The 9000-nt window shown below is 58.6% G+C and overlaps 1 protein-coding gene across 1 annotated transcript; it reads left to right on the top strand.

Annotated features, from left to right (window-relative positions):
• The first annotated feature begins 2590 nt into the window (after positions 1–2590).
• LOC135980220 (uncharacterized) lies at positions 2591–6981 on the top strand. Its single transcript, XM_065580261.1, has 7 exons — positions 2591–3483; positions 3879–3982; positions 4340–4460; positions 4762–4841; positions 5264–5369; positions 5579–5674; positions 6178–6981. Exons 1-7 carry the CDS (start codon positions 3460–3462, stop codon positions 6403–6405), a joined length of 759 nt encoding a protein of 252 aa, XP_065436333.1. The 5' UTR covers positions 2591–3459; the 3' UTR covers positions 6406–6981.
• Positions 6982–9000: the final 2019 nt, after the last annotated feature.

The following is a 9000-nucleotide window of genomic DNA, read 5'->3' as shown; positions in this document are numbered from 1 at the left end:
CCCAAAAGTAGCTATTGTGGTAGACAGGAGGCCTGTGATATGCAGGGGGTCAGATTAGATGCTCTAACTGTCTCTTCTGGCCATAAAGTCTACTCATTTCTGAGAAACCGAGTGTAGTATTGGGAGCAGCATCTGATGTTTTCCACCCTAGCCGGCTTGCTTCCTAGAATGAACACTCATTGAGTGAGGTGATCCACAGAGAGTAGCTCAAACCTCCAAAGTGTCTGGCCTGCGGCAGGACATTAGCACTGCAGGGGAGGGGTGTGTGTGGGAGTGACATCACAAAGGCCTTTTGCAGGACATCAGCCTATTGGTCAAAGGTGCTGGGGAGGTGGTGACCTCACAGAGAGATGCTGACATCAGCCAGGCAGGACAGGGGTGCAGGGCCAGGGAAACCTCAGAGTCCCCTGTAGCTTTCCTTCAGCAAGTCTCCTTCTCGAGGTCTCTCTTTGAGGACTGAGAGAGTATTAGGGGTCACGTACATGAGCGCCAGGAGGAACCTCTTTTGAGTTTTCTCCTTTCTTTTTCCTGATTTTACTAGAAAACAGACGTCCCTGTTTAGAAGGTAAGAGCCTCTGAGAGGTTTGGAACCTGTTCAGTCTGATGCATCTGGCGCCAGCTGAATTCTAGGCATGGAAAACACTAGCTTAAGGTGGCCGAATTTTATTCCCCACCTGGGATTTAGTCCCTTAGAATCACTGGGGACATTAGGGTTTGTCCTTTTTGTTTTACCTTTTCCTCCATCCCTCCCTCCTTTCTCTTCATCTCTTACTTCTTTTGTCCTTTCCTCTGTTCCCCTCCCACCACCAGGAGGACTCTGTGTGTGTGTCGTGGGGAGTGCTCTGCAATGGGAACAGGGACAATTCTCCAACTTTGGGCAGTCGAGAGCCTGGGTGAGATAAGGGGCGTTAAAGCCCTTTGTAAAGGAGAAAGGGGAGTTTCATGGTGTTGAGCACCAAGGAATTCTAAACTTTGCTAAAACATCTAGTCTGCAGAAACCAGAAATGGTTGGGGCCACGTTGTAACCATTGTCTTTTTTAAAGCCCATTGAGGGATGTGAGTCCCACCCTTTTAGGTATCTGGGGTGCTGGGAGAAGAGAAGAGGTGCCTGTCTCCATTTTATGGCCTCAACAAACTAAGTGCTGTGCCCCAGTTCTCGTCAGAGATCCCTGAAAAAGAACGTCTTCCCATCCATTAACATACCTGGAAAGATACTGGAACTCCTTATTAAACAATCAGTTTGTCAGCACCTACAGGACAATTTGGTTCTTAGGACTAGTGAGCATGGACTTGTCAAGAACAAATCATTCCAAACCAATCCTAGCTCCTACTTTGGCAGGGTTACGGGCCTAGTGGAGGTGGGTAAACAGTAGATGTGATCCATCTTGGTGTTAATAAGGACATTCTCACAAGCAAACTAGGGAGATGTGGTCTAGATGCAATTAGTATAATATGTGTGCACAGATGGTTGAAAGCCCGTACTCCAACAGCCCAGAACCAAACACTCCTCCTCCTGGGCAGTGCGCTCTGACCTCTAATGGTCAGATGCTGCTTAGCACTGTCAGAGCAGCTTTTGCTGGGGGATTCTCCCAGCACTTTCCAATAGTGGGAAAGTATGAAATCCCCATTTGACTGCTGGGGACAGAGGCTAGAGCGGGGAGCAACTTACCCAAAGTCCCACAGGTCAATAGGAAACCAGCAATGGAACCCAGGAGTCCTGACTCCCAGTTCCCTGCTCCAGTCACTCCAGCGGAGCACACTCCCTCTCAAAGCAGGGGGACCGGACATGAAGGCCTGGTTGTAATTGCCAGCTATGGGAGGGAGTGTGCAGCAGTGGTTAGTGAAGGGGCCTGGAAATAAGGACTGCTGGGTCCCATCCCTGGCTCTGACACTTGGTGTGACCCTGAGCCAGTAGCTTCCCCACCCCAGGCCTGTTTCCCATCAGTAGGGTTGGGGTAGCAGCCCCTACAGACCAGGGGGGTTGGGAGGCTCCAGGAAGGTGTGTAAAGTGCCGGGATGTCAGGATCCCGGAGGTGCTGTCACCCCCGCATTAGGCCAGTGTTCTGCACCCCCTGCTGCTGGCTGAGTTTCTCTGTCCCTTGGTAATAAGATAGACTCTTGTTTTCACAGCCAGTCGATCACCCAGTGCTATCCCCCTGCCTCCTGGCTGGGCAGGGTAACTCCTCAGGTCACCACCACCCTCTCCAGCCTGCCTTGGCTTTGGGGAGTGAGGAGGAGGGCGAGGGACGATACTGAACATCCTCCATCCATCGCTCCGTCAGCAGAGCAAGTGAGTGGCATTAGGGTTCCCCGTTGGCGTCCCCTGTCTGTCTGGGGAGAGGCAGAAAGAGAGGGAAAGAATCTCTCCCAAAGGAGATTGGATTTGCAAACCGCCCCCAGGAGCCCCTCGCTCTCAGACCGGGGAGGGGCTTCTCCAGAGCCGTCTCCAGTGTGTTTGGAAAGGTCCCAGCAATGGGGCTCCCAACGCTTCCCTTGTGGGAGACCGTTCCCCAGGCTGAGCGTCTCTGAGCTGGGCCAGACCCTGTGAGCTGCTGAGCAAGGAAATCAATGGGAAAGGCGGGGGTCCTGGCCTTGCTCTGCCTCGGGACTTTGACCTGGGGAATGGTTTCCCAGGAGAAGTCCAGACTCCTGGGTTCTGTTCCTTCTCTAGCCTGGGGGGGAGTGTGGCCTGGGACGGCAGGAGGGAGCTGCTTGTCCAAAGTGACTGAGCCCAGTGATGGAAAAGGAGGAGACTCCCCGGGCATTGCAGCCCCAGAGGTGACGAGGGGGAACGCTGGGAGCAGATCATGCAATGAACTCCTGCCAGTGCGTGTAGATTGCATTACATGCACCCCTGTGGGGGGAGGAGGAGCTGCTCTGGCTGGGGCAGGGATGGGGAGGGACCAAACAGGCTGGTTAGTGAGAGGCTGCCTTGACCCCAGACTCACGCCCGCTCCCCGCTCGGTTCCAGGGTGGCCAGGCTCCTGAGGATGTTCAGGAAGAAGGCTCTGCAGGTGGCCCCAGAGCCTGAGGGAAGCAGCTGCCATCTTCCCCGGGAGCAGAGCGGCCCCTCCGTCCCCACTGGCGGGGAAGGAGCTCCCGGCCAGGCCAGGAGGTGGAAGTGCCCAGTCTTCTGGCGGAGAAAACCCGCTCCCAGCGCAGGCGCCGAGGTGGGAGAGGCCAGGTCGAAATGGAGCTGGGCCAGGCTGCGGCTGGGCAGGCAGGACCCAGCGCAGGAGGGGAGCCGGGCAGAGTGACTCTGGGACATGTTGTGTGGGCAGCAGCGGCCCCAGGAGCCCAGCCCTGATTCCCAGCAGGAGGCATCGCCCGGCCCGGTCACTGAGGACCTTCCAGCCTCCCCAGGGCAGGAGGTGGAGGATCCCTGTCCCACCACCAGCAGCTCGGCCCGCTTCCCATGGGACAGCAGCAGTGCCTGGGACTCGGGCAGCAGCGAGGCCGATGGGCGCCGCAGCTTTGTTCCAGGTGAGGAGTCAGGCTGGGCTCAGGGAGAGGTGAGGGCGGGGCTGTGAACACCCTGGGCCCAGGCCCTCGATCAGTGCTATGGGGGCGGATCCCCAGCCCAGGGGTCTGGCCTGAGCCACATGAACCCCACTGACACTAGATGCTGCCACTTTGGTCCTCGGTGCTCCAGTTGGGGGGAGGCACCTCCCAGGGAGTCCAGGACAGCGTGGGGGGGTCTCTTTGCTATGGGCTCCTGCAGGAGTTGGGGGCTGAAGGCATCACTGAGACGGGGGAGTGTGGGGCCCGATCTGCCCTGGGTCCCGGAGGTGGGAAGGGGACACATTGCCCCAGCGTGCCCCTGTCCTTCCCCCGAGTGGCAGCAGGCGTCACCCTGTCCCCTTCTCTCCCTGGTGCAGGGACCGCCAGGGACTCAGGGGACGAGGAGGAGGAATGGGTGGACGTGGCCACAGAGGAGGCTGCTCTCAATAACAGCCGAGAGCAGCTCCAAGACGGAGAAAAGGTACAAACGTTCCCCAGCTGTGCTGGAACCGAGACTGTCCTGCCCCTTCCCAGCACCTGACCCCCTGCAGAGGGTCTTGTCCCTGATGATCCACCAGCCCTAATGGGGACCTTTCTCCTCCATGATCTGGGACCCCAGAGGTGGGGGTGTCTGTCACACACTAGCCGGGTCTCCTCCCCCCACAGGCACTGTCCCAGTTCCTGACCCTGCTTGTGGTGGAGTGGTGGGTGATTTGGACAATGGGCGGGTCCCCACTATCCCCCATTCAGGCCTGAGTCCTGCAGCTACTGTTTGGGGGCAGGGAGGTCTCTGGCTAACTGGCTCTCTCTCCCCTAACCCCACTCCTGGTGGGTGCAGGAGGAGGCCCAGCAGCTCGTGTTCCTGCACGCCATCCACCCCGCGGCTCGCTGCACAGCAGAGAGGGCAGGACACACTGGAGCCGCACTGCTGCAAGGCGGCTGTGGCGGAGAGGATTGTGGTGAGCGAGACACGGCGCCCAGAGGGAGGACAGAGACATGGGAGGGGCAGGGGTCTCCCCAGGCCAATGGATGGGGGATGGCTGGTGCTGGAGGGGCAGCTGAGGGCAGGGATTGCTGGGGCTGAAGACTGGGGAGAAGAGACGGGAGAAATTCGGAGAGTGGTCACTATTGGGCAGGAATCGGAGGAGTGGGGGGCAGGTGGGGGGATCCTGCTGGTTGTGTGGGGCCCTGGCTGTGTAATCTCCTCACTGGGAAGTGTCAGTGAGGCCCGAATCTCACACGCTCCTTTGGGTCTCACAGGAGCTCATTGAGGAGCTGCCTGATAACTCTCCACCCGGCGCCGTCCTCGCCAACTCCCTGATTGCTGTGGGCAACCTCAGGTACCGAGACCCGCCGGCCCGGTTCCCCTAACCCCAGTGCTGCTCAGGCCCAGGGCTGGGAGTCACTGCCCCTCCCACTCCCAGGTCACCGCCCAAGGGTGGCTCCTCTGGCAGAGGTGCGGGGAAGGTTCACTCTCTCCTGGCTGGGCTGTTCTTTTCACTCCAGTAACATTGCAACGGCTTTGGGGAGAGGCTCACACCCAGGATCAGATACAGGAGGGGCAGCAGGGTGCAGGGAACAGGGGCTATTCCTGCCCTGCCACTGTCTGTCTGAGAAACCTTGGCCTTGTCATTCCCTGGCTCGGTGCCTCAGTTTCCCTTCTTGCCAGCCTGTGCCTATTTCCCTGCAGTTTCACCTGCGTGTTGGTGCCAGTCCCATCCCCGTACTGCACAGTCTAATACCGGCTCCTCTCTCTTGCCAGCACCATGACACCTGCCCTGGAGCCAGAGCTGGAGACCCACCTCCTCCGAGCTGCCCTGCACGCCGTCTTCACCCTGGGCATGGAGAAGGACACCGCCCAAGTTCAGGTAGATCATGCTAAAGTCATGGATTGAAGAGCCAGCTGTCATCCTGCCATGAGTCCTTGCTAATTGCCTGCAGTGGGATGTGAAGGAGAGAGGCCAGGATATGTGTTTGGGGGTCTCACCAGTGCTTCCCAGAGACCCCACTTCCCATCCTGTGGCAAGTTTAGCCCCAGTTTCCCTAATTCTGACCCATGGCTCTCCCTTGCTTTCAGGATCTGCCTAGGGTCTTGCCAGACCTCCTGGACGCCATGCTGGGGAACCTGCTGGCAGAGTCCCCAGACACCGACAGGCTCCAGTACATCTTGGAGGTGAGCCCGATGAGAGGGGTGGGGGCAATTTTACCTTCACTCTTAGATCCATTTTCCAGTCTGTCCTCCTAGCCGGGCCCCCAGTGGGCATCCTTGGTCAGGGCAGTCAGTGCAATGCTTCCTTTCCCCACAGCACATTAACTACTGGATCATGTCCAGGGTGCCGCGAGAGAGAGCCAGGGCCGTTAATAGCAGCACGGCCCTGCTCAGATTCACCATCACCCTCCCTGAGTTTGACATAAGTGACCTCTGACTGTGCTCCAGGTTCATGCCTCCCTGTCATCCTGGAGCAGCTGGGGAAGCAAGTCCTCATGGAGGGCCCTGTCCACAGCCCTGTGCTCCAGGCTTCCTTGGGGGCAGAGGAAATTAAGGGTCTGGCTCTAGCTCCTATCCTCTAGCATCTCCTGCAGAGGGGCTGAGGGGAAGGAGAGTCCTGGCCCGGGGGGACTGGGAGCTAACAGGAAAATGCTGATGGAGTCCCCTCTCCCTCTCCCGTCCATTAGAACTCAGCGGAATTCCCCAGGATGGGTCACCACATGGCACAGCTGGCTCTGTCCGTCAGTGACCCAGCCAAGGACATCAGCCGGCAGGCCAGGGAGGGGGTTTACCGGCTCTACCAGCTGCTGCTGCACCAGAGGGGTAAGGAACCCAGCTGGGAAATGGCACCCGCTAGAAGAGTGAGACTGGGACCCCAGCCAATTTCTCCGAGACTGACCCCGGCTGGAGGATGAGTCTCTCTATCACTTTCTGTGTTCCACACCACGCCCTGCAATTCTGTTGGGCCAGGCACGCAGCGAGGACTCTGCCCACTGTGCAGCCACCAATGGGATTGGAAGGACACAAGCCCTGCAACCAGAAGGACAAATGTGTGTGTCTCTCTCTCCCTGTCACCTACTCCCTCCTGGGGGAAACCCAGCAGCTGATGGGGGAAAAGATGAGCAGCTGCATTAGCCTCAGGAGATTGGGGCGGGGCCCAGGCCTCATTCCCATCCTGTGGCCATTCGCTGGCCTGGCACAAGGAGCCTGGTGGGGAATGAAAGGGAGAGCAGGTGCTCCTGGGAAGGGAGATGAATTCACCTCCATGAGCAGGAGCGAGCCAGCTTGTCCCCGGAGCAGCTCCACCCAGCTCTTTAGCCAGGCTAATTAATGACCAGCTTTGCTTTATCCCAGACTTACGTTCTTAGGACAGGGTGCTATCGCTCTTGGGAAGGGCAGGAGAGTCCCCCAAGTGCCCTCTGCGAGACTCTCCTGTCCCACAGGGCCGCACCCAATTCCTAGTGGTCTGGTGTCTGTGTCACCCGAGCCACCACCCAAGAGTTGCTCCCATAACTGGCAGCCTGGGAGGCCAAGGACTGACGGGTGATGGCGTCTGACCAGGCAGGGCTGAGGCACATGGGCAGGGGACGCTTGTCCTGCTGCTGGCAAGGCTGGACCCATTCTGGAGAGAACAGGAGGATTCAGTCAGCAGTAGGGTTACCATGTCTAATAAATAAAAAAAGAGGACCCTCCACGGGCCCTGACCCCGCCCATTTCCCCACCCCCTAGCCCCGCCCCAACTCCGCCCCTTCCCCGCCCTAACTCAGCCCCCTCCTCCCTCCCACTCCCAGGCATGGGGAAAGGGCTGCCCCAGCGCTACCGGCTTCACGGTTTGCCGGGCAGCCCCCAGACTCTGCGCCCCCGACTGGCGCTTCCCCAGCGCAGCTGGAGCCCGGGAAGGGAAGTGCCTGGCTGGCGGCTGGGGGTCCGGAGGCAGGGGGGGCTGCCCGAAGCCGGTAGCGCTGGCTCGGGCAGCTCGGCTCTTAAAGTCTGAGAGGGGAGGAGCAGAGCAGATCAGAGCAGCCGTGGGAGGGGAAGTGCCCGGCCGGCATTTTCCCGGACATGTTTGGCTTTTTGGCAATTCCCCCCGGACAGGCGTTTGATTGCCGAAAAGCAGGACATGTCCGGGAAAAACCGGACGTATGGTAACCCTAGTCAGCAGGGGCTGCCGATCCGTCCCATTCACCAGGGCTGCCATCCTGCGGCTTCAGCATTAGTGGCTGGGGTGACTTGGGGAAAGGTCTCAACCTCCCCACATCCCACTTCACTGCTGCCAGAATCCCTCCTGATCCTCCCGCTACAGTCCCCTCCCTACCCAACCTGGGTGGGGCTGGAGGAGTGGGGTCTGAGAACTTGAGCTGTGGATTGGAGGTGGAACAGCTGTCAGGGGCACTGAGGGGGAAGTGGCAGGAGCTCCCCGTACACTGGAGGGGGGTTGCCACTGGAGGTCACTAGGAAGGACAACAAGACTCCATCCTGGGAATCAGGAGGGGGAATCCATCCCTCAGAGGTGGGCAGGGGCTGGGTGGAAATGCTGCTGGTTCCAGGGGCCGTTAATCCCCCCTGATTCCTCGGAGGCGTCTGAGTCTCAGACAGGTTCTCGTTCCCTTGCAGCAGGAGGACGACACGGCCAATGTGATGCGCCAGCTCCGTATCATGCGGCACTTGCGCCAGGTGCCCGAGGCGCTGCAGGGCCTGTGCCTCTGAGGCCACCAGCAACTCCCGCTCTCTGCTGCAGGTACTGCTCTGGCTCTCTGTAAATGGGGAGCTAGTGGAAGGGGAAATGGAGCCCCCTGGCACTCACAGAAACCCTCTCCCCTCTCTGTGGAGCAGGGTCCTTTCCTCTGCCCCATATGGTGCAGAAAGGCCTGTGATATGCAGGGGGTCAGATTAGATGCTCTAACGGTCTCTTCTGCCCATAAAGTCTACTCATTTCTGAGAAACCGAGTGTAGCTTTGGGAGCAGCCTCTGCTGTTTTACTGTCTAGCCGGCTTGCTTCCTAGAATGAACACTCATTGAGCGGGGTGATCCACAGAGAGTAGCTCTGTGACATACTGGTGGAGGGTCTGCAAGGTCCATGGCCACCCCAGCCACCTCCACCTTGCCTGCCTCATGGGGGTTTGTGTCAGAGGACACCTTCTCCTTCTCCTTTCTTTCTAACTTCTTAGGGCCCTGGCCCCTCGTTCAGCCACTCAGCAATTTCCTAAGCAGGCCGTGTCTTTTGATGTGGCCTGCTTCTCTGCCCCCAAAACAAAGAACTCTTGCTCCCATCTTGGCATTAGGCCACGCTTGTACACTTTCTTATGCCCTTCTCCCTGGGCTAACCTTCTCAGCACAGCCCAGGCATGCTCTCCTTCTCTGCTCTTTTTGTCCATGGGCATAGCAGATCCTGGGTTGATTTCCCTTTGCAGGATCTCTCACAGGTATTGCTGCTGCTGCATCTGTAGCTCCACCTGCACTTCCTTCTGCGTCTGTTGGTTTTCTAGGAGCTGCTGGAGAAACCCCTAGAT

This window comes from Chrysemys picta, unplaced genomic scaffold, assembly GCF_011386835.1.
Source record: "Chrysemys picta bellii isolate R12L10 unplaced genomic scaffold, ASM1138683v2 scaf2253, whole genome shotgun sequence".
Lineage (NCBI taxonomy): Eukaryota > Metazoa > Chordata > Testudines > Emydidae > Chrysemys > Chrysemys picta.
Note: the sequence above shows the minus strand (reverse complement) of the source record. Positions and strands in the feature narration are given on the sequence as shown.

Excerpts from the sequence above, each read along its gene's own strand:
- LOC135980220 (XM_065580261.1), top strand. The coding sequence starts at position 3,460 with ATGGGCGCCGCAGCTTTGTTCCAG. Across the intron at positions 3,484-3,878 it reads GCGCCGCAGCTTTGTTCCAG|GGACCGCCAGGGACTCAGGG; the intron begins GTGAGGAGTCAG and ends TCCCTGGTGCAG. Across the intron at positions 4,461-4,761 it reads CTGTGGCGGAGAGGATTGTG|GAGCTCATTGAGGAGCTGCC; the intron begins GTGAGCGAGACA and ends TGGGTCTCACAG.